Below are 24904 nucleotides of genomic sequence, written 5' to 3'. Positions count from 1 at the left end.
GAGATGTTGCAGACTGACCAAATGCTCTGAAGAGATGATCCAGTGGGTAGCTTCTGAGCGATGTTGTGGAACCAGGTCCTGCTCAAAACATAAGCAACAAACTGACACTTAGGGCCCCCAGAGTGCTAGGTGGCCACCGAGCGTTAGGGGAGAGGGGGCCCCCAAATCAAATTCTGATTAGGGCCCCCAAAAGGCTAGAGCTGGTACTTTGCAGAAGTTGTCAGTTTAATTCTCTCTCACACGCAAAAGGTATACAGTTCAAAAGAAAGGTTACAACTCCATCTAAACAGTTATTTCCTCAACTCGCTTACTTCATTTGGTTTGTTTTAGATTGGCTTGGATAAAAGGCAACAAAAACTACAAATATGTTCCTTGCATACAGTTTTCACCAGTCCTGTCAATGATTGGCCAAAAACAGCAGGGCATAATAATTCAAATACCATTTATTTCTCATTTTCTTAAAGTATAATTTTACAGTGTGCTGGGTTTGTACAGTGCTCTAAGGCAGATTGGGGGCTTAATAACCATCCATGCATGTTTCACAAAAAGAGCTTAAGAATTATTCAAACAAAATACAAACAAAATCAGAAGGCATATCTGATCATTAACTAACACTTTACAAAAAACAAAGCCAAAAGAAAAATAAGGAGAGAAAAAAAACTAAACAATGTAAGACCTTGCAGTCTGAAAATAAAAATAGATAAAGCATTCTTATAATGGAAGAAGTGAGAGATGACCTGTAGTGCTTTAGGGCAGGGCTTGGAAGAATGACAATCAGTCCTTATGGCATTTAAATCACAACCCCCCCAATAGAATCATTGGAACCATCCATAGCCTTGTCTTCTCATCTTCTTATCATGAGGGTCCGAAGTTGCCCCTTTTATCCCCCAGGATGCTTTGCATTTAAGGGTGGGGGGAACAGTATTCCTCCTCACTTTACTCTTCCACAGCTTGTCTTTATAGGCCACAGTTTTGGTTTTGGCAGACTTTTTGTGTCTAATCCATTTTGTTTCAACCAGTCCCTCGGGGCAATGCCTTTTACTATTGGCAATGTCACTCAAAGAGATCTTGTTTCTCTAGCAGGAGATCTCCTTACGGTTATGTTTTACTTTTTTGCGTGCATTAGGCATTTACAATGTACCATAAATTAAATATGACAAAGCTACAATTTAAAGTTAGCATTTTTCATGTACTCTTTGTAGTGGGCACACTGCTGTGCTACTATGCTGGAAAAAAAATCTCTAGAATTAAAATTCACATATTGGCCAAAACCAAAGTTGGCAAAAAAAGAGAGAAAAAAATACAGTTCAGGGCAGATAGATTTTCTTTCTTTATCTGACAAAAATGTCCTCTTCAATTAATTTATATTTTCTTTCCTCTGCTTTGAAATAAGCAAAAACAACAACTAGGAAATTTCGATAAAATTTTCTAAGAGTCTTGATATCATGGTCATATTTTTATTGCTGGGATTATGCCAATTCCAATTATCCCAGTGAAACAAAAAAAGGAACTGACAAACAAACCACACATTCATGTTGCCAATTGAAATATTGTTGTTGCAGTAAGAATCCTAAAGAACACTTAGAAATGCTTTATGCGACAAGTTAGCTAGCTCTCCAGCAGTTATTGTAAAACATAAACCTGCTTTAGAAAATGTTACCTGTTATTCTCAATGGAAAAGAGAGTTGTTGTAAGACTGTGTTCAAGTAGGTCAAAAAGTGGAAGGGGAAAAAAGCCATCAAGAAGCAGCGAGTTCTTTCCACTTCATGTGAGCGAAGATTAAATATGAGTTCACAAACCCTGCCGTTGTAAACTGGTGCACAAATGGGTGATATTGGTATATCATTTTTTAACAGAACAATGTTCTCATAGAAACAGGTGTTTAAAGAAAAATATTTCAGAAAAGCTTAGCCAAAGTCCAAAGAAGATGACTTCACATCAACAAGAATGTAAGCCAGTAATAGGCTGAACCTCACTTCCATGCACTGACTACAAAGCAGAAACAAAATGAAATGCTTATTATTGTCCTTCTTTCCATTTGATTTGTCATTTTTCTTCCATGTCTGTTTTGAAGTCACAGATTACGGGCTAGTCCGGGGCACGCGTTGCTGCATCGTTGCTGTAGGTTGTGGGGGAGGGGGGTCCAGGGATGGAAGGTTTTAACTATTCCAAAACATTAACATACTATGTACACCTTCCCTTCACCATTTAGTTTAACTTCCTGTACACACGTCACACAGTCCCACACAACTGTCTTTCGTCTCAATGTTGCTCTTAACACTGTACACACTACCTTGCAGACAAGGGTATGGTTCTTTGCTTGTCAGCAGTGCTGTGTTTCTATGGGGCAGACGGAGAGAGACAGAGAGAGAGAGAATGTCCATACTCTTCCTACTCCACATTCCAGAAATCATAGAACTTTGATTCTACAACAGAAACACGGAGAGCAGAACTTAAAGAGCTTCATCGTCTCGATGGCATGGCTCAAGGGTCAGAGGTGACCAAGCGGACGCTATTCCTCCTGTAGAGAAGAAAGCGCTAGGGCTTGGGTCTTAATTATTTAGTCTCGTCTCAATCTACGGTACGATTGGTCAATCAATCAATAAACTGGGGATCTTGGTGAAGGTATTGAGGGATATTAGTGTGCAAAGAGATTTGGTGAGGTGAGCTGCAGGTTGAGGGGGTTGGTTGTCGTGGTTAGTCTTTCGTTGTCTGGACAGCAGGAGGGGGCACTCCGGGACCCCCCTCCTCTGTAGTGCTCTCCCAACTCTCCTGTGCTCTCTGTGGGGGGCGCTGGGTCGTGTTCATGTGTTGGGCAGCTGGACCTGTGTAGGGCTGGGCATGAGGGTGGTTGTTTTGCTGTGGAGAGAGAAGACAGAATTTAAGAAATACAGGTCAGCCCCCAAAATGAGCCTCGTGTAAATCCTCTAGTTGGGGCCAAAGCCAGGTTTTGCAGGAGGAGAGCGGCTGTTACCTGCTGAAACTGCGTGGCAGGAGAAGGATTGTGGGGGTACAGTGCTGTGTCCTCAGGAGGGGAGGAGTCGTGGTCTTCTGTCGCCTCCTGATCGTCCGGCTCCTGAAAGAAATACGGACAAAGCGATTCACCAACTGGTTGAAAAAGTTCTTTGGTGGTTTTTGTGATGAAAAGAGAACCCTGAGTTGTGTTGACAAGAATGTGTGCAGGTTTCACATAGCAACATTTGAGCATTTACAGATGCATTCTGGGACTTTTTTTGAAAAACAACCCCCCCACACACACGTATATCTTTCATGTTCTGTCCAACCACAGTCAGGTCATGATGGAGACCTGAGTTTGGGACCTTTGGTTTCATAGAGGATTATCTACACCATGAATTGGTCGAAAGATGCAATGTAAATGACCACAGACGCACACAAAGTACAAACACAAAACATCCATCACGCGGGCACACACACCTTACGTACCTCCTCGGGGCAGAGTTCGCAGGCCTTGGCCAGGGTCATGCGTGCAGAGTGCGAGCGCTCCAGGAAGTAGCCGTTGGAGGTCTCGTTGCTCTGGACGGGGGGAGACCAGTTGTTGTAGGTGTACTGTGGGTTCCCGGTGTAGGGCCTACGCTCCAGCTCGTCACCCAGCCACTCCACCGCCCACGTCCACTTCCGCTTCAGGTCCCCGTTACTCTGGGAGCACAACACGGAGACAGACGGACGGTTCTAATGTTAACACAGTTATACACCAGGTGCCCGTCACACACACCCACACAGCCTACACACATCCGAACATGGCTGGGGGTACACATGGGTGTCCGCCACGTCTTCTGGGGTTCACTGGTCATTGTTTACCTGGAGGATCTGGTAGGCCACGGTACAGTTACTGAACAGGGCCACCATGCACTTGATACACTGGTAGGCCCGTTTCTGGTAGTGGTTCTTTGAGCGCTGGATGGTGTCGAACAGGCCGTCCCGGTCGTCCGGTATCCCCTTCAGCACATTGTGGATCCGGTGAGTCTGCCAGGAATCCTCGATGAGCAGGATCTGCAGCAGGAGGTCCAGGTAGGGCCTCAGCTCGTACGTGTAGGAGTACGCCACCTGCAGGACAACGGGTAGAGGTGCAGGAAATGAACACCCAACCCTATGGGACCTGGTTCTGTGCTTGTGTGCGCGCCCGTCATCGGTGACCCTAACCTGCCAGAGCAGCTCGGACAGCACGGTGGAGGAGAACTGGGGGTTTTCCCAGCAGCTGAAGCGCAGCAGCTTGACGGTCTCCTCGGAGTTGCTGCAGTCCTCAATGATCTTCTTGACGTAGCTGGTCCTGACGAACAGGATCTCGGACACCAGCTGCTGCAGGGGCATGATGGGGGCAGTCAGGCTGGCGTCGCCGTACGGGTTGGGCAGCGCCGGGTTACCTGGAGGGCGTGAGTGAGTGGGGTTAGGTATGCACAGAGAGGTACATTTCTGTAGAATATATTTGGGCACTTCGGTAAGTCAAAGACATGTGCATTAAACAAAATACAGTAATATGAAGACAGAGTAATGGACAACCAACACCATTAAAAGACAATGACGCCATTATAGTGAAGGCAAACCAAATGAGGGAGAGATCGGGAGCCAAAGAAAGGCTGGAAGCAGAAAAAACCGACAGGACAGGGTGACGACTGAATGAAGGCTACCATTGATGGAGGACTGCATGCGCGTGGAGACATCACAGCACCGCAGCAGCTGGGAGACGACAGTGTAGAGCTTCCCCAGTTCAGCATACTGGTACTTTATGGGAGGGCCCGGCCCCTCGTCCAGAGCCACCAGCATGAAGGTAGCGGGGACGCTTAACTTCAACAACTGGGTCTTCTCTGCCACACCTGATGAGAAGGGAAGGGAGAGACACCTTTGTTTTATTAAAATCAAAATACAAAAAGAAATGTAAAATGTATTATACTAAATCTGCGATCATAGGTAACATATAAGCACTGCAGAAATGGGCACAGCACAGCCCACATATAACTTCATGTTAAAACAGTAAATCGAAAATGAATCTAACCAAAACCAAACCAACCAGAAATTCAGCACTAATCCAGCATGAAACAAACCAACTGAATACCACCAATAGTTCCTCCGGCACGCACGTGCACACGCACACACGCCTTACCCAGGTTGGCGTACATGACGAAGAGGTTGAAGTATTGCTGAAGGTGTCGTCCGTGCTCTGACACCTCTCTCCGGAGGAGGTTCAACACAGCCCTCAACAGGTGATCACTGAGACTCAGGTTATCACAGCCCTGATGCAGGGGGTCAAAAGGTTACAGCCTGTTTGTATTGCATCGCCACACCCCCCCCTTTCTAACTGATTCCTTCACCCTCCCTCCCTTCATCCTTACCTGGGTGGAGCCCCCAGGGGAGCAGGCGGGGGCGGGGCAAGGCCCATCCGCCAGGGAGAAGTGGGCAATGAAGACAATGAGCTTGGCAAAGGCTCCCCGGACTTCTGCGCTGGGACACTCCAGTAGGTACTCGGAGAAGCGCGTTGGGTACACAAACAGCACGTTGTGGGCAAACCAGCAGCGCACATTCTTACTGTGCCGCAGGAGGATGCAAAGGGCATCATACCTGAGGGAGCGAAGGAGGCAAGAGAGGGAGGTGGGTGGGGAGTGGGACCGGGCAACGGAGAGTCATAAGAGTAACGCAATACAAAGAAAACACCCTCTTCCCACCAAACATGTACCCCACTCACCAGTCACTGGCGGGCCCCCGGACCACTTTCTTGGTGTGGAACCCGGTGCTGAAGAGGAACCGAGCCGCTAGTTGGATGCTGATCATGGCTATCTCCTCGGCCTCCGGCAACAGGTGGTCCTGGCCCGGGGGAGGGTTGAGGTAGACGCTGTTACAGGTCAGCAGCTTCTTGACGAACTGGAAGTACTCCAGGCTGTACTGCATGCGGCTGTGCATGAACTGGACGTTCTGCTTCCTCACGCTGCACTCGATGGCACTCGGCATCTTCACCTGACGTGGCATAGTCGGCGACACGGTCAGCTCCGAGATGCACCTGGCGAGCTCCCCGTCTGCCTCCCCCGCGGCTCCTCCCCCCGCCGCATCCATCCTCTCGTAGAATAGGATGTAGGCGTTCCACCATCTCTTCTGCCGCCTGTAGGACATCCTCTTCATCATGTGGTCAAACACCTCGCCCATGTACTCCCCGCCGAAACACTGGCTCTTCATCTCCTCGTCGTCGTCCATCTTGCATTCCGTCACGTCGCCGTCATCGAACTTGTACCAGTGCTCCTTTTGTCCGCTGTCGGTTGCCCCGGTGCCGGCCCCGCCATCTCGCTGGGTGATGTACGAGTAGTAGTGGCCGCCGCTGGCCTGGCCCGAATGCACCAGCACCCCCACCAGGCGGTATTTGGAACTGCAGCCTGGGGGATCCGGCTCTGATGGTTCGTTCTGCATGATCATCTGAGGGGGAGAAGTTTCCCATTAGCTCTTTGTGAAAATCTACCAAACCCCAACATAGAGCATATCATTGCTTCCAAAGCTATCTACCTGGCTCTCCGGGTTGCCGTCGTCCCCCTCCAGCTTGGCCACTCCAGCCACAGTGTACGGCTCCATGTCCAGCTCCCGGGGGAACTCAAAGTAGTCGTTGAACTTGATGGCGCACTCCCTCTCCCAGTCGTAGTCAAACCTCTTCAGCTGGATGGCCAGCACCGGGGGGAGCTTCTTGATCAGCAGCCGCTTCACTGTGTCGACCTGTAGCGGACAAACGCAGGAAATGTAATACTGAAATCAGCCTAGATCAACTTTTCTATATGGTGACTGAAAGGAAAGGATTGGGTAGGTTAGATACCTTCTTGTTGCACTTCTCACAGTGATAAGCATTGGCTCCCTCCAGCAGGTCTCCTTTGACATACTGCTCCATAGAGTCCAACAGGTTCTGGTGGTTCCTGATGTCCACGTTCAACGTGGTAAATGATTCCTCACACTCATACCTAGGAATAGGAACAGTTTCATCTATAAACCCTTGTTTCATGCCCATGATAAAGACACTGGGAATCTCTGTAATGTCAATGAATGAAAACTGTAGTAGGGTGGTTGAGATTTTGGGATGCATGAGGGACATTCTGGATCAAAATCCCACACCTGTGGGGGCAGTCACGGCAGATCTTCTGGTCGGCGAAGGAGCCTCCGAGAACCTTGCTGAGCATGGAAGGTTGGCCAAAGGCCTTCAGAGCCTCGTCCAGACTGTCAACTAAAGAGTTGAAGAATTCGAGGGCATCGTGCTGCTCTCGCAAGTTCACTGGCTCACCCCATAACCTACAGGACAGATAGAATATTTTTCCAATACTGATTGTGTAACACGTGGACAGGTGCAGTTCCACATCAAGGCCCCATACAATTATGTGAGTTAATCAGCAGTTCCTGGTTTGGATTATTCATCAATGTGGTTATGGATCAGAAAGTGTTTCCACTAGTCATTAATTATTCACATGCTTTTCATCCATGAAACTCATGGTTGAATATAGCGTCAGAGGGGTTAGCCTTTTACAATGGAGGACATTTCTCTTACCTGCAAGACGGTAACCAAAAATGTTCAAAGTATTGCAGCAAAACATAAAACGGCATTTTAACTTTCACAAGGCAATTTTACTTCTGGGTAAGCAAGGTTAGATTTCCAATACATTTATTTTATTTAACCTCCGATTTCTAACGCTAACTCACCTGAACTGTTTCCAGAAGCCTCTAGGTACATAGTACTGCAGTCTGGAGGAAGCCAGGTGGCCGAAGATGACCTGTAAGTGGCGCAGTACACCAATGTTGTACTCTTTCCTGTCCTCCGACTTACTGAGCGATGGCTTGTCATCAAACTGGTGTTGGTAGCTGAAAACCTCGTCCCGTGCAGTCCCATCTGCATTAGTCTAAGGAGGAAACAAAAATACAGTTACACATCTCAGTTTCTTCATACAACATCCTTCATTTATACGGGTTGAGCTTCTCTTTCACACCAGGCTTGACATTTTGCTGAGAAATAAACAATCCCACATTGTAGCTTTAGATGAGTCATCAGTATTCAGTCATTAGTTTCCATCCACTTAAAAAGGTATATTTGCATTGAATGTTTCCATCCAAACTGACAGCAGCAAATTAAATATGTACAAATATTAAAATGTTTGACACTTCCTGCTAAAGCCTTTTGTTGACAAAAATATTGGAAATGTTGAGTGTTTTCATTGTTGATTTGCTCATAGAAATATTTTCGACACACTTCGCCTGTAGCCTACTTCTGATGCCTGGGCAGATAGCCTCAGGTCCAAAAGATGCAGCAAAGATTTTTTTTTTAAATACCGTTACAAATTGTCGCTACTTTTCTATTTGTAAACGCCGGCTATTATCCTCCGAATTCAACAAGGCATTAGTATTAGTTAAAACCCGCTTCCATTGGTATTTGTGGCATAACTGCTGTCAAATGTGAACACTTGGTTTTACTGACTATGTCAAAGTTTATGAAATGTAATTAACCCGAGCTGTTCTCGTCAAGCCTGAATTCTACAGGAATTACATTTTCGAAAAGTCTTGATGAAAACCTGACAATTTTTATCCCCCAATCTGAACAGTGAACCCAGTTCGGAGCGATTCCCGGTCCGTCCAGTCACCTCGTTCTCCTGCTTCTCGTCCCCTGACAGTTCATCGTCCACGTCGGTGCCGGTGCCCTCCACAGCCAGGATGCCGTTCCGGATGGGCGGGATCATGTAGAGCTGCTGGATCACAGAGTTCATGTAGCAGGTGGCCCCGGCGTTCTTCAGCCCCACAAAGCCTTTGGTGGGCCGTGGCCCCACTGGGGGGAGGTACTCCCACTCCGAAAGAGTCTCACAACCTGTCAAGCAGAGAAGGGGGTTGCTATTCATGCTTAATCTACTTCAAACCACAACACAACAATGAACATATAAAAATAACTAGAAGTTTGATCAGAGAGAGAGGGACATTTTAACATAATCAACAAAGATGTGGGAATACCACACAATCCTGGTGTTTTAAGTGAGTATGTTGATTAATGCGTCTGTGTGGTGTACTCAAGTAACAAGTCTAAATGTGTCTAAAGTTAATGTGTACCTAGGTAGTACATATCGGTGAGTGTGTCCACGATCTGCTTGAGGTTCCTGACACAGCCGACAGCCAGCGCTACCAGGAGTTCGAAGCCGGCGTTGATTGAGGCGGGGCTGCTGCAGACAGGGATGGCCTGCTCTGCAGGGAACTCTCCCGTCTTCACATACTGCAGGTACACATTAGACGCCGGGAAGATGAAATCATCTATCAACTCCTGGAGAGAGAAGAGGAAGAGAGACGGAGCCCGATGAATGTACAGAATAAAACAGGATTGACATCCTGTGGTGTTTTGTCCTGCAACGATTCTGAGCCAACAATCAGGAAGCTATATTGAGTGGACTATATCAGGAAGCTATATTGAGTAAAAAATAAATAAAAAGATTTCCCCACCTTGATGAGGTTGGCCCCTCCCTTCTCACAACCGATATAATACTTCTTTTCTGGTGTCTGAAAGGCCAGCAGCTCCTTGGTGACCCCCAGGTGTCCTTCCAGAATGGTTTCCTCCACCCCTGTCTCTCCAGCCAGCTTCACCTCATCCTAGTAATTAGGATACAAAGACAAGATCAGTGGTCATTTTTACCATCATCATCATCATCATCTCCTTTGTACTACACTTCCAACATTTAAAATATCCCATTAAATGGGACATTAACAAAGAGTTCTGGTTTCTTGGCAGCTCCAGTTCTATGGGAGGGCATTTCCCCCTCTGTCCAGTCAAAGCTCATCTTGGTCCTGGCACCCTAATAGACAAACCAGTTATCTGAAATAACTGCACAGACCTTTGGTCCCCCGCCATTGCTTTTTGTGAACTATTGATTTCTACTTTTTATTATTATTGTCCATAACAGACATTCCAAAGCCTGGGAAGTGTCCCGTACCCTGATCCTCTTGAGCCAGTCTATTTCGTTGTTGAGCAGCACCTCCGCGTTGGGCAGGTTGATGTTGCTGTTGTAGGCGTAGTTCAGCAGATGTCTCAGCAGGGTAAAGTAGTCCCCTGCCTGCTTAGCTCTCTCCTTCGCCGTGCTCTGAATGGGGGAGGAAGGATACGTGTTACAGCCGTGGGTGCCAACAGATTGGGGTGTTGCTCACCCCCCCCCCCCCCAATTATAAAATGTGTGATTTAGAGGGGGTACAAAGATCCTAGATCTGTCCTTAAGGCGCACCTTCACCCGGAGCTGAAGGAGAACCATTGTGGAAACAGGGAGATGGAGGGATACTCACCCCTAAAACGGTGAAAAGTAGGGTGATGAAGAAGAGGAGAGGTCTGTGTCCCATACAGCACCTAGTGGCCATGAGGAAGAACTGCTCCTGAGCCATCTGTCGGACTGACCTTGGGACAGAAGAATAGGACATTCATTTTCTTCAATTAAAATGCTCTCCTACGAGGTGGGAAAAGGAACCAAGTTAACGGCAGCCAGATATGGACGTACTTGCTGTGGCAGTGCAGCAGCAGGTCTATAATGAACGACTGCCACGCCTTCTCCTTGCTGAGCGTGTCCAGGGCGGTGGGCAGCAGGGCAAAACACAGGGTCATGACCTCCAGAGACTCGCAGCACACCTGCTCGTCCTCCCCGTCCGGTTCCTTACTGGCGTTGGTCTGTGGCGGAGAAGACGGACAAACTCTCCGTTCAAACACACGTTAGGACAGTTGCAATACAACGGTGCTTTCAGACTCCCATCTTGGTGTACCCCAACAGAAAAACCTCAAACACCTGATGTAACTGGTCAATTAACGGTTAAATTAAATCTCGGGGGTGTGTCGGGGAACACTGCTGTACAAACTGCAGTCGCACACAGTCAGACAAGGTGTTTACCTTCTCATAGATCTGGCTGATGTCTTCGTTGGGGCTGAAGACAAGCTGTATGCTGCCACAGCCAGAGGCCCAAACGATCTTCTGCACTGACCGGATAACGCAGATGTCTGGGATGTACTTGGAAGCCTGGAAGAAGTTCTGGGAGTTCGGTGGCAGAGACTGCAAAAAAAAAACAACCACCGGACATGAAATGAGTTCTACCGTCGGCTCCTGCCGACCAACCGCCGTGCCAAGTAACATACGCGTGCGGAGCCCTCGTCCTCTCACCTCGTCGGAGATCTGTTGGGCCAGGCGTATGGCCACGTTGCGGAGCATGCACTCGGATGCGGGGTTGGGGATGTTCTGTAGGGCACTCTGGAGGACCAGAGCCTGGTCGTGGGTGGCTTGGTTGATCTGATCAAGAACAGTCATATGTATTACGTTCATTCAAATCCCCATTGCAGGTAGTTATTACGGTGATGATCAACGATACTGTCAGAGGTTGGTGACAAGGGTCCTACTTCTAAGTGCTGGAGAAGACGTAGCAGACGGGTCCATAAGGTTCTGATAAGGTAGTGGTGTTTACCGGGGATGCGGGGCTGGTTCCCTCCACTACGGGCTGGCAGGCCTCGGCCACAGCTTTGACGTGCCCAAAGCCCACGGCGGTGAGAAGCAGCTTGGCGATCTTCAGGGCGTTGAGGTACGCCCCGCGCCGCGTCTCCATGTCGGCCGACGGCAGGAAGTTGTTCCGCGTGAGCATGCTCAAAACGAGCGGGAGGCCGCCGCTCTTCAGGAAGTTGTACTGGAAGTCGCTGGCGTCCTCGCCCAGGGTGCCGCTGGCCGGCATCAGCAGCGCGTACACCACCTGGGTAACCAATCAGAATAACGCAGCGACCGTGTGAGCAATCGGATGAGAGGACGTAAGGGGGTAGCCGATTTCGTTAGCCAGGCACACAGACGCGCGCATGCGCGCCCGCATACGTTACCAACCTCAGTGAGGTAGAGGACTTGCGAGGGCGAGGGGCCGAAGAAACGGGAGTCTAGTGTGGGGCTGAGGCTGTTCTCTCCCAGCTTGGCGTGGTCCAAACAGATGGCTCGCAGGTTCTCCACTGTGCTGTTATCTATACAAGGTCAACCATAATGTCAGTCTAGACAGTGAAAGTGTGTGTGTGTGTGTGTGTAAACAGCAACAAACGGCAAGAAAGAGTGTGTGTGAGAGACAGGAAACAGAGAATGTGTGTGTGTGTGTGTGTGTGTGTGTTTGCCCACCTGGAGGCATGAGCTTCATAAGAAGCCGAGCTCCATCTCTCAGCAGAGGCATGCTGAGGGTGCAGCCCAGGTCTGCTACCTGCCACAGGAAGGAGATGTAGCGCAGGTGGAGGGACATGATCTACACGGAGAGGAAGTCAGGCGTTACTCAGGGGAGGACATGAGACGTGTTTTTTCTGAGCGGCGTGGATGGATGGATGGTAGGGCGGGCGGGCGGTAGACCTACCACTCCAGGAAGGCAGCTCTCCACCTCTGGATTAGGCCCGTCGCTGAAGTGGTTGCCGTGGTTACTAGGCGAGCCGGTCGAGGAGTCAGAGGAGCTGTCAGGACTGGAGGGCACGGTGGTGCTGACCTGGGTGAGCTTAGCTGTAATCAACTACACACACACACACACACACACACACACACACACGTAATGTACAAATCCCAGCAAATGAGTTATTCTAGGAGGGACTTAATCTTCATCAAAACTGTTTAATCGGCCGTTGATTATGAAAAGGACCAACTCACCGTTTTGTCTTTGAGGTTGAGCTGGCCGATCAGCTTCCTGTCATCGACCGGGTCGACCACCTCCCCGCCGATGAACAGCTCGATCTTGGTGTGCGTGGCGTTGGCCTTGATGCGCGTCAGGATGCCGCGGCGCACCGAGCCGATGGTGTCGTTGGTGTGAGACCAGATGTCCAGGTCGTCCACCTGACGCCCCTGGTTGGGGAAACGCACGATCAGCGTGATGTGCTTCCCCCGAAACGCCCTGAGAGAAAGAGAGAGCGCACGAATGAGAGAGTGTGAGAGAGACGGCCACGGAGGAAGAGTCAGAATTACAGCGGCAACATGACCAGCAGAACGGGAGGGTGGTTTGTCCCGGAGCCTCGGTCCTACCTGGACATGGGCAGTATGGTCCTCTCTTCATGGTAGTCGCTGTCACACTCATTGATGTACTCCTTGAGCACGGTGAGCACGCGGACCATGCGGATGGCCTCCTGGCGGGCGCAGTTGATGCTGTCCTTGTCCCCGTCCAGGACGCACAGCGTGTCGTACGACGCCTTCAGGCGGTCAAAACAGGACTGGATGAAGTCCTCGTGGATCTCGACCTGGTTGACCTGCAGCTTCGGCCCCAGGTTGGTATAGATCTCCTTCAGGAGGTCAATGGCCCGGCTGGCAATGTCATCACTGCCCTGAATCACCACCTGGAAAGACAGTGTGTCATGTGACCTCTGAGCCTTCCGCGATAACCCAGGAACATGAATGTTGTATATTCCACATGCTAATGCTAAACCCGGGTGGTTCCAATGCTGAAGGCCCGACTGGTTAAACGCTGTGGCAGGTCACGTATAAGAAACCAATCGAGAGACAAAATGTCTCTTAAATATTGTAATGAAATATTGAAATTGACAATATATTATGTGTTAATGGTCAATGCACTCTTTCGGACACTGGGAATTAGCATATTTTGCGGGATTGTGTGGAATCTGAGCATTGAATTACAGACATTACAATGTGAATGTTCGTTTCATTGGAAGTGAATGTGCCTAGATAATGAGAACAACAGAAACCTCTCTGTTTAGATTATCTCTCTGTAGAGGTTGCACTCTGATAACCCAGGAATGTTTACATTGACCATTTGACATGGGGGTTACTGTCTTAGAAACCTGATCTTTGCTAGGTAGACACACCCTTCAATGTATATATCAGCTTGTAACCAACATTACAGTGAGATGAGATTGAAGTTGTGTAAGGAAGACCAGGTCCGTAACCTCATGAACAAGACTTTCCAATGCTGCAATAAATAATATAATTTCTCTCTCCCTTGACAAACGGGTATGAGATAATTATTACAACCACTATACAAAATGCCTGATTTCTAACAATTGTTATAATATACCACCAAGATTACTACAGTGATGAGATTCATCTCATCTTTCAATCTAAAAAGAAATACTGCCAAGTATGTAAACATATTTCCAAAAAGATAAAAGTACTGCTTCTGTAAAAGCAAACAGTGTAGAAAAAGCACAACATATGTTGAATGCACAAGCTTTGAACGTTTTTGATATTATGGATATCATAGTGCTAACAAAAATTACTGACAAAGACATAGAAACCAATGAAGGATTCTGTGAAACCTGGTTGAAAGTTGGTACAGAGAAATTAAAAATGAAAAGAATTTAAAACCCACCCTCCAGAGGTAGTCCAGGCCTATGAGTTCCAGGTCATCCATCATGTACGCCCGACGCTTGGCAACCAATTTGCCCTCACGGCAGTTGACAGCTTTGAAAAACCTCTCAAAGCACTTCATGCCATTCTCTGTGAGCAGCGAGGGGTCCAGCTGAAGAACGTTGTTCTCAAAGAAGTCCTTGTTGATGTCTGGGTCCAGATCTGGCTCATCACCCATCAGCTTTGAGTACCTGTGGCATAAAAACACAATATGAAAGACTATATAAAGGTGACATGGTTAAAACAAGTTAGAAATTATGATACTAGCAGGCTTTTGTAAAGTGCCACCAGTACCATTTGAGTTCAACTCATTGAGACTCATCAGAGACTGGTTAAAACCAATGAGTAAGGTAATTGTACCATTTGAAGCAGGCCTCACGATCGCACAGGAAGACGGCACTCTCTGCCAAACACCTCCAGATCTGCTTGGCCTGAGGAGCACACAGCCACAACTGGCCGTCCTTCAACAGGAACCTAGGGAAAGGAAAGAGGGCAGACGCCAAAAGAGCATTTGGTAAGAAATTCCTAGACGCCTACAGAAGTAGTCAAAGTTCCATGTTTTAATCCCGCCTGGAGCCAGCAGTCTTACCTCAGGAAGTTAAGCCTCTCTTGGACCTCCTGGACATGGCTGTAGCGACTGCCCACTCGGACCGTCTGAGGGTCAAAGTCTGCGTGTTCAGCTTTCGAGAACTGCCTCATGGTCTCCATGTAGGCAGACAGGTTCTCAGCCACCAGAGTGACCAGGGCGTGGTTGTGTTGGAGCTGGTTGATCAGGTCATGACGATAGAACACATGAGGACTCCTCTGGGTCTGACTGCATAGCAGGAAAGCAAACATTACAGAGAAGGGAAGAAATAATGTGAAATAAATGAGAGAATGTAGAATTAATGGAAGAAAAAACAGACATGTAGGCAAGTAGAAGAAATGAGGGGAGGTCAATGTCTTTCCGTACCTGAGGTTCTGTGGAGCTTCTCCAAACAGGCTGCAGATCTCTCTGATCTGTTTAAGGGCAGGTATGACCCACTTGTCATTGGTGCGTAGCTCCTCGATGAAGCGATCAATCCACTGGATCTTTTGGGTGTCTCGGTCCTGTTGGAATATTACGAAAACCATAACAGATATTAGGGACAAACATAGCCAAAGAAAACCCATTCAAATCAGTTTTTCATTCGACAAGTTCAAGTATATGCTCTTTGCCAGTTGTGTTCCATTTGGAGCTTGATTCCTAAGCCAGTAGTATTAGTAAAAGTTTACCTGAGAGCAGCTATAGTCCAGTATCTTGATGTGTGCGCTAAGGGCCTGGTCCATAATGTCTACAGGGACATCGTCGCTGTGAGCCAGGTTCCACAGCAAGTTGAGAACTTTGTGGGCCATTACTCCGTCTTTGTCGTCCTCTGCCAGGCGACGGATCAGCTCCAGTAGCTTCTCACGCTGCTTCTTACTAGCGTTCGTCCAACTCTCCTTGAAGCAGTCAAAGAGGTGGTCGAGCTGCTCTGGGGAGAAGTCCCAGGCCAGTTTGGCCAGAAGGTCATGGACGTTCTTCACTATGGCCTCATGCTTACCAGCCTAGCATTGAAGCAGGGACAAAATACACTTCAAGATCTAAAGGAACAAATCTCCTCATAAAATATTTCTGTCAACAGGAATAACATGCATAGGTTCTAAGAAAAGGAAGCTCATCGAGAAATGGGCGTATTGCTGACACCCATTTTCCCATGCTAGTTTCCTTCAGTACCTGTGCAGCCCAGATGTTGTCCAGATCCTGCATGGTGAGGGCCTTCTCCTTGATGACAAAGCGGAGGATCTTCTCCAGTTTCTCTACGTACTGAGGTTGGTGAAGGCTGTCCCTCAGCACGATGGACAAGATGTGATTCTGCTGAATCCACTCCTGGCAGGAAAGAAAACGAGGAGAAAACATTCAGCATACGATTCTCTATATGAATCCAATCCATTAATATTCCCAGAGAAGTAGTGGCTAGGTGACTGACCGCCATGCGTTCGGCCGTAAGCCACTCTTCCTCCTCGGGGTTTCCATGTCGATGCGTGTAGTAGGACACGCTCGAAATGACCTTGTTGACCTCGTTCAGGGCGTTCATCTTGCCATTGAACGAGGAAATTTGCAATAACCTGGGTACCGACAAACCAATTAAAACATGAGCTGTCAAAATCTCATGAAATGAGGTGCTCTGTATTCAATACTATACGAAACTAGCACAGGGTAAAGGCTTCTCACCTAAGGATCATTTTCAACCTGAATATCTCTAAGTTCTTGACAGTCTCCTCCTGCCCGGGAACTCTGGAGGCCAGGTTCTTTAGGGACTTTATAATCATGGAGAGCGCGTCGTTCTTAGCCTCGTTCTTGGCCTCCTTTTTCAACTCCTCATCAGTCAGGTTCTCCAGGAATTGAGGAACCATCTCGATCACTGGCAGAAAATACTTCTTTACCGTGTGCAAGGTCAGGAACTCGTAGCACTGACCGAATGGCCTGGAGGACAAACGACCATGGTTAGGACAGGCACTTCTACATCTGTCCCAGACACGTGTACACTGGGGAGAACTTACTTGATGAGGGCAGCTATGATCTGTACATTAAGTGCCTGTCCGCTCATGAAGCGGTCATGTAGAGTCTGAAATCCGTTCAGCGTGCCAAATTTATTAATCAGGTCCACCAACCAGCCCTGAGACACCAAGGCAGAGAGAGAAACAATGAATGGCCAATCACCAACATCTCTATTCATCTTTGTAACAAGTGAGTGCTGGTTAGTGGGAATCTACCTTGGGTGAGCGAGGGTCAGGTGGGCGGGCGAAGAGCTCGTCGTCAGCCAGCGTGGCCCCCGCGGGAACCGTCTCAGAGGGCCGCGTGCCGTTGTAGATGTGGAACTTACAGTGGGGGTTGGTGGCAATGGCCAGGAGCTCCAGCAAGGGGAACCAGTCCTGAGAAAGCTTGGCCACACACAGCTCCACCAGCCGGTGGGTGTTGTTGATGATACACCTCTGTAGATGGAAAGAGAATCAGGTTTATACCTGAACGTATTACTGTTTGTGTGCTACAAGAGTGTGTGTGTCTCTACTCACATGGATCTCAAACTTCCATCCACTCACAGCCTCGTCTGTAAGGATCTTGGTAAAAGAGATGGTCAGGCCGTCCCTAAAAAACCTCTGACACGCCTCACACTTCACATCAAGCCCTATAGAAAGACAGAAAACTATGAGAGATCGATAAAATATGAATCCAAACGTTTCAGTTGACTGTTTAGCATTGTCGGCATACCTTTTTTACATAACTCTATAGCAGCTTCAAGTAGAACTTCTAATTCCCCCTTTGGCAGGACTGGGACCACCCATCTGGGCCGGTTGATCATGTCGTCCAGCTTGGCCAAGTCAGTGTGAGGGAAGGCAGGCTCCTCCTCCTCCAGAGCAGGGGTGGAGTCTCCCTGGCCCTGCTCCTCCCCCACCAGTGGGCTGACAGGGGACGGCTCGGTAGAGGACGCGCTGGGGGACGCCATCTGCAAAACACGAACACATTAACATCCGAACGCCACTGAACACGTTGATTATAACAAGAAAGCATGTCAGTGAAAGACACATGCTCTGACAAATGCATAGCTATAGAACCACAGGAATCCAAAAATAAATCATGTTCAATTCAAAAGCATGTGGGATTACTTCATTAAATAACAACTGATTAAAAATGTAGCTATGTGCCCTACCCCCCTTCCCCTTAACGTAGCTTATTAAGTTAATTACACTCTGTAACAGTAATTATACTTACAGATCCTGTTCACAGCTCAGAGATGCAAGAGCTCCTCTCAGCTGAGGCCCTGACATGATTAATGCAATTTCATACCAAGCACATAAGATTAACCTCACACAAGCACTGTCCTATGCTCCTTGTGGGGCAATGAGCCAAAGCACGTACAAGAGCATTGAAGAATGCTATATTATTTAGCGCCACGTAAAATTATATTTGAACTTCAAATTTGACCAGGCATGTTGTCAGAGAACAGCTTCTCTTGCAACAAACACCTGGGAAACGGGGCTAAAGAGGGGACGAATGAGCCGCTAGGAATCTGGGGATGATTAGGTGGCCGTGACAGTCTGAAAGCCGGATAGGTTAAGCAGATAACCTTGTTCACTGATAGCAGGGGGAATATCCACACAAAGACTCCCCAAAACACAGACAGACAGAAACACAGACACACACACTCACCTGGGCCGGCGTGGGTGGGGGCTGGCTCTGAGCGTCAGTTGGTGCCTGGCCCTGGCTGTCATTGCCCCCCACGGGGGAGCCACGGGTGGTGGCCGTCATGCTTGCCACAGGGCAGATCTTGGCAATCTTGTCCACTTTAGGAGGCCCTGGCCTCAGGGAGAATCACTGCGTGTGCCTGGGCAGGGACAGAGAACCAGAGGCCGACCGAGAGGGAACACTCCACCTGCACAGGGAGGCTTGCAGAGACCATTGCAGAACCTGGAGGACAGAGGCCGGGGTCAGGCACTTGGGCTGATCAACGCCCTCGTCCTGGACATGCATCCGGGACTCAGACAATGTGCATTTCATCTGAACCGTATACGGTCTAACAAAGGTCACACTCAACCACTGTTGCGGTGCGAAAACAGCTGAGAAGCAGCATAGGTCCATTCAAAAGGCCATGATTCCAAGGTACGTTTTGGGACGGCAACTCTTCAACTGAGAAAGACCAGCTCAAATGACTCTCGCTCTGCCACTATCTGGGTCCAGCCATTAAAATTAAAATCCACATGCTTGACAAGATGGGGGCAGGATTATGACACACACAATACTGACAGACAGGACCCCCCCCCCCCCCCCCCACCCCAAATTGCAATGGCATTACCTCTCCAGGTTCCCAGTTTAGCTGTGCTGCAGACACCACTAGACTATCACCATACACCAGACTGGTGTATTAATAGCCACTGTCTATCTGGTTCGGAGATCTCTATATTGTGCAAGACAGCACAGCGACTGAAATACTGTTGCGTGGTCACACACACGTGCACGCACACACACACACACACACAAGCATGACCCTTCCCTAACAGAGAGGTTAACTTGTTAGATATTATCCAAACCTGACAATGCAAGAGAATTTGCCTAATCAAATAACATTAAATTACATTCAGGCTATTTATGCGTGACAATGCCCAACAGGCCTAAATCTGGTGTATAATATTGACATTACACAACAGCACAGTGACAAAGCAAAGTGTAACTTCAACGTAACCGCCCAGTGATATCACTGGAGCGATGTGTTTTCGAGGACAAGTCTTGATCTTCAACTCTCCTGAGCCTTCTAGGAGTTGTTGCACTGATGCGCGTCTGCGCAAATTTCGAGGGGAGAAAGGTACACGACTAATTAAACATGCACGTATGTGCACATAAGCCACAAAAATGTGTATAGAATGAGTCAGCAATATTAATTGGGTTTAGGTTAACAAAACATCGAAGAGACGTGTACTGTGCAGTTACTTTACAGTTTGACAGGCTGTGTTAGAGTGGGAGGAGAGTAAAGTATATTACAGATGAAAATCACAGGATCAAGACTCTAGGGAAAGGAATGCCTGTCTAGAAGTCTTGAACCACATTAGGACAGTCTCTTGCTGAGTTATGATCATTTGAGCTCAGTTTACAGGGTTGTTACTGGAAGTCTTTAGATCTTCTCTAACCTCTGGTCTGGGGCAGATACATTTACATTTAGCTAATGGTTGAGGACAGTATTGTAGAAGGGTAATCTGATCCCATATCTGTTGTTTTTGCCAACTCCTACCTCTGGCACCTTGAGCCAGTGAGACGAGGTATGTTACAGTTAATGTGAAGGTAAGTGAACAAGCCAATTGGAATCAATGACACAAGGAGCGAGACTAGTTTAAGGAACCAATCAGATGAGGAGAAAGCTTGAGTCTTGACAGAACAGCTGCCATGGCCATAAACCATAATCAGAAAGTAGGGTGCATCTCAGTTCTCAGCGTCTCAGTGAATAGTACAAGATCTCCCTTCCTTGTCCTCTCAACTGATCAGAAAACAGTCACATGAGAGCAACATCTCATCAGTATCGATCAGCTTTTGCTTACACCAGTCAAATCAATTAAACGTAAATCACAGTAAAGGGAAAAAGCTCAAAAGGCTCACCTGGGATTTAAAAGCGCAAACACAAAATAAGTAATATCTGTCACAACCTAGTCGTCTGGGTACATTGAGGACCTAAACATTTACCTTACCTTATACAGAAAAATCAAGTTGAGACCCATGTCTCTTTTACACCTGAGCCTTCAAGGACAAGTCATCTTTAGCATGCACAGCGTTTAAAACAACCAAGGTGAAGACTGGAAAGTCAGCTGATTATACCAGCCAGGTGGGAAACAGGTAACACTGGTTCCCAGGGACATTATTAAAATATACTTGTTCTAGAGCTTTGTTCAAAGTTGGTGCACCAAATAACTGTTTATTGTCCTACAGAGATCAAATCCATTTCGCATGCAGACTTGGATGAGACAGACATTCAACATCATGTAAGATGAAGTCAAGTTAATTACTGGCAAGAAAAGGAACTGCTTAGCTACTATTCCCTTAGCTTGTCATTCTTACGTGAATGTTGCCATGGCAGAGGCATTGATTCTGGTGCACTGTGGGTAATTTCTGCTTAACGAGACAGCCATGTACTCACTGCAAGGGTATAAAAACGACTGTGGAGGGCATAGCGACACAAACTTCACTTGTCATTCATGAGAATCGGAACAGACACTGCAGATGGGGCGTAGCATCATCTGGGTTTTCTGAGTAATAAGTTTCAGGTATGTAAGTTGACTTCCCATGTTCACTCTGAATTTAGCCAAAGTATCTAAATAGAGAAGTAGGCCTGCTAACAGGACTAAACATTTACAATCAATGCAATGCTTAAAACAGCACAACAAATGTTATTAAATCATTGCCAATTTAACAAGTGAGGGGATAACCACCTCGGCTACACATTCAGTTTCCATTTGGTGACCAGTTTTTATTTAAATAGCACACTTCAGAAATAAGATCAACGCATCAGGTAAACAACATAACAATTATCAGTCTGTCATCCAAAGGGAATTGATGGTTACTGCCTTGCAGTATTGCTTTGGATTGTAATTGGGTTCTTATCCTGGTGACAGCATTCTGACAATGCCCAGGAGGGCTGTTGCAAATTGTCTCTGTGCCGTCTGAGGTTGTCGGGGAAGATGAGGAAGGGTTGCCTTGCCCGTATGACATCTTCGGTCATGTTACGGCAACTACTTATGGTGGTTCAGGCACCTGCAGGGCACATCATTTCTGGCGAATACTTCCTGCCTGGGCGAGCAGTGAAGCAGAACGGCTTGGTGAGATACACATCTGAGGACACGTCTCAATGAAGTTGCCAAAATGATGCAGCGCAGGGTTTCCTTGTCTCTTTGCACTCTAGTGACTCCTTATGGTTAGTTGTGTCACCAGCAAGCTGAATAATATTTGCTGCTGGGCAATGAGCTCTCATCTCGAGAGTACGTACCTATTTCTCAAACTTTGAATGACGAACTTGCTGGGGATTTGTAGTTATGAGGCCAATTAGACATCGAAAAAAATCAGAAGGGGAAAGAACTGGCTTAAAATGAAATAGAATTCTCACGGGCAGTCAATATTAGGACTGTAAAACAAGTGAAATGTATTCTCTCCATCATTACTTGTGCAGCTGCGCTTGGTTTTGCAGTTGACCAATGGCTTTTTGGTTTAAACCAGAATGGAAAGCATTTCAGTAATCTAACCCGTTAGTAATAAGAGAATGAATTCAGTGTCAGCCTGATAGAGAAAAGGCTGCATCTTGGCAATGTTACTCAGTTGGTCACATTCCTAATGTGAGAATCTTAAAGGACACCTAGATTTTTCACCCGGTGCTTTGTCTTCAGTGCTTGTGCAATGAAATACTCAATTTGATTCTCTCACTGGATTTTGAATCCAACAATAAGTACCTCGGTCTTGTCCTAGATTAGGCCTAGTTACAGTAAGTTGTGACCCATGCATGTCTTTATATCCATAATTCAGTTGGGCTGAAAATGTTAGAATGATAAACTAATGTAAAGTTGTGTATCAGTCATGTAGAAATGAAAATAAATTATGTACTTTCCGAAAACACTGCCGGAGTGTCACATAACAGAAAAGTACCGGACCAAAATGTAACTGTTTAGTAGCTACGTAATAATGTCAGTTATGTTCCCAGAGGGTCACAAAGACCTCTACAGTTTTTACCCAGTTGTTTCCCCAGCTTCGTGATATCCAATTCATAATTAAGGCCCTTCATCATGGCAGACACTCTAGCGGACAGTCAATGTCATCTGAAGCACATCAGATGCCAACTGAACGTCCCTCTCCTCCATAAAAAACAGAGTTTTTATCATTATTATTTTTAACTCCAGAGGTTTGCTTCATTTAGGCTAGGTTTTTGTAAACCCCACCCCTCTCCCCTTCTGCTCAGATTCTCTGTAATTTCTCTACGTTTTCTCACTCATTAATAGGGCACTATTGAATTGGGCCTTTTAAACTTTACTGAAGTTACAGCATCAATGTTTGCTGTAAATTTGCTAATAAAGCCATAAACCTCCCTAAAAGACATTGTGAAAGCTAAATATGATTTTGCGCAATGTGTATAATGCACAAGAAGAAGATAGAATTAATGTTTGTATTCTTCATATACAAAAAAATCTGCAAGTTCAAAGGTAAGTTATTGTTTCTTAATGATGCGTTCAGTATTACCCTGTGCTATAGGCAACATGGCAGTAAAACAGTTACCAGATAAAACAACATTGTCAACAGTAGAGGATTTGTCAACAGAAATGCATATACATGTTTACAATTTTAGTGAAAGCTGACCATTAACCAAGACCTTGGCACAGAGGAAAAACTATATAAACGAGAAATGACTAGGTTGGGTAAATAGCTAATGAAACATGTAAATTGGTCCCAGGCTATCTAGCTAATCATTCTTGTCACGATCCGCCATCATTCCCACCACCGGAACATCTTTCAGGGAGGACATCATTGAGTAACATTGTGAAGCTTGCTAACTAACAATGACAGTTATTTTTCAAATGCAGTACATATAAAGTGAGGAAATTTTATTTTAGTGTGGTTACAGAACAGGTCATGCGATTAACGTTAACTTAAGTGTCATTGTCACATTCATTGAATGATTAGTTTAGTTAATGGGAAACAGCTAACCAACTTAGCCACAATAAGCCAGTAATAACTAGCTAACATTAAAGCTACACAGATAGCTATGGTCAAGGAAATGGAGATAGCCATCTCCATTTCCTTGACCATAAGAATTAACAAACAAAACCCATCCCACGTTAGTTAACTACCGAGGTTTAATGGAGTACAACGTGAGAATGAAGTAACTGTTATAACAAGACAGCACATAACGTTAAACACAAGGCCCTTAACGTTGGCTAACTAGCAAGGAACTGACAAGCGTAGTATCGATGTAAGGGCCTTCCCTTTGCTCCACCTAGCTAGGCAGTGCTAACTGTTCACATGCTAATGGCGCTGCCCCCAGTGTTCACTGCACCGTCGCCGGGGCCACAACAATCAACAGTCCGTGTGTGTGTGGCTATGGCTGTATAATAAACACCCGCCTCGAATCTGGCAACACCAATACTTGTGCAAGAAGTTAGCCAACTTGTTGTGTAGTTGAGACTGACCTTGAACTAGGTTGAAACCGTTAGCTTTATTTTCAGCCCCAAATGCAAACATTAAACAGGTTGGTATGGGAAACGTCAGCCATTTTGCCACAGACAAAAATAACAGAAACAAACCGGCATATCAACGTTCATTCTGTCGTTGTCAGGCACCATGCATCCCTCGCTATTGTCTCATATCTAATTAGCTAATACTCTATCCTATGTATCCAAATTAAATCATGTGCGCATTCTTAAGATATCAATAATTTATTGCTAACTCGTTTCTACAAATGTCGTTATCTATCAGTCAGATTGCTAACTTAGCCAGTTAGCATAATTGCTAGACAGTTAGCTAGCTAACATTAGCTACCTAATGTAACTTACCCGAAAATGTAATGCAACTTCCGTGTGTTCACTTGTCCTGTTCTGTTTGGGAATTTTTATGTTCTTGGTTTCGCAGCTGTGTGTCAACCTATGTTACATACGATTTAGATGCATGCATTCGGGTCTGCTCTCCTAAGATGATCTCTCTTCCTTTAATTTTTTGTCTGCACTTGGGTGTTTTTCCTGCGTCACCATCCGCCCCCCCAGCTCTAGTCTAGCACAGTTTCCCAGGCAGTTGGTGGCAGTGCAGCGAAGCTAGTTCACTTTACGTTTAGTATTTTCAGGTATGTGGTGAACCTGAATGAATGGTGGTCAATAAAAAGGGAACTCTATTCTGTTGCATTTGATATCTATTCACCGTCCAGAACGGTCTATCCTTTACATAGAAACATAACGGGGTAGACTACAAATGTTCTTAATGTTCCCCCTTGACGCAGCCTAATGTTGAGGTTCTCAACTAAGCCTATTAGAAACACTTACATCTAGGCCAATTG

General features: G+C 46.7%; 1 protein-coding gene across 4 annotated transcripts; it reads right to left on the bottom strand.

Annotated features, from left to right (window-relative positions):
- Window positions 1-423: 423 nt before the first annotated feature.
- Window positions 424-24778, bottom strand: LOC105019845 (probable ubiquitin carboxyl-terminal hydrolase FAF-X). Of its 4 annotated transcripts, none has more exons than XM_010886328.4 (41): window positions 24411-24778; window positions 18547-18804; window positions 17608-17842; window positions 17412-17524; window positions 17112-17330; window positions 16899-17014; window positions 16570-16821; window positions 16325-16463; window positions 16072-16224; window positions 15591-15902; window positions 15289-15425; window positions 14926-15150; window positions 14697-14810; window positions 14299-14527; window positions 13002-13309; window positions 12633-12873; window positions 12349-12498; window positions 12123-12243; window positions 11844-11974; window positions 11440-11718; window positions 11142-11267; window positions 10875-11033; window positions 10491-10657; window positions 10282-10390; window positions 9939-10085; window positions 9451-9597; window positions 9067-9274; window positions 8610-8830; window positions 7678-7874; window positions 7099-7272; window positions 6806-6947; window positions 6505-6708; window positions 5699-6417; window positions 5349-5574; window positions 5120-5249; window positions 4647-4832; window positions 4162-4382; window positions 3820-4065; window positions 3436-3666; window positions 2975-3076; window positions 424-2859 (listed from the first exon to the last, which is right to left on the bottom strand). In XM_010886328.4, exons 2-41 carry the CDS (start codon window positions 18643-18645, stop codon window positions 2698-2700), a joined length of 7797 nt encoding a protein of 2598 aa, XP_010884630.2. In that variant the 5' UTR covers window positions 18646-18804; window positions 24411-24778; the 3' UTR covers window positions 424-2697. The 4 variants fall into 4 exon arrangements, with proteins under 4 accessions (XP_010884630.2, XP_010884632.2, XP_010884631.2 ...); XM_010886330.4 differs by having other exon boundaries at window positions 3436-3657; window positions 24411-24775; XM_010886329.4 differs by having other exon boundaries at window positions 3445-3666; window positions 24411-24774.
- Between the last annotated feature and the right edge of the window lie 126 nt (window positions 24779-24904).

Source organism: Esox lucius, chromosome 22 (genome assembly GCF_011004845.1).
Source record: "Esox lucius isolate fEsoLuc1 chromosome 22, fEsoLuc1.pri, whole genome shotgun sequence".
In the NCBI taxonomy this organism is placed as follows: domain Eukaryota; kingdom Metazoa; phylum Chordata; class Actinopteri; order Esociformes; family Esocidae; genus Esox; species Esox lucius.
The sequence above is the reverse complement of the archived record's forward strand: the minus strand, read 5'-3'. Positions and strand labels throughout refer to the sequence as shown.

What these genes read in the sequence shown, in the direction of transcription:
- LOC105019845 (XM_010886328.4), bottom strand. Translation starts at nt 18,645, where the DNA reads ATGACGGCCACCACCCGTGGCTCCCCCGTGGGGGGCAATGACAGCCAG. An exon ending in CTGACCCTCGCTCACCCAAG is followed by an intron (nt 17,015 to 17,111) that starts GTAGATTCCCAC and finishes TTGGTGTCTCAG; the next exon opens with GGCTGGTTGGTGGACCTGAT. An exon ending in AGGTTGAAAATGATCCTTAG is followed by an intron (nt 16,464 to 16,569) that starts GTGAGAAGCCTT and finishes GTCGGTACCCAG; the next exon opens with GTTATTGCAAATTTCCTCGT.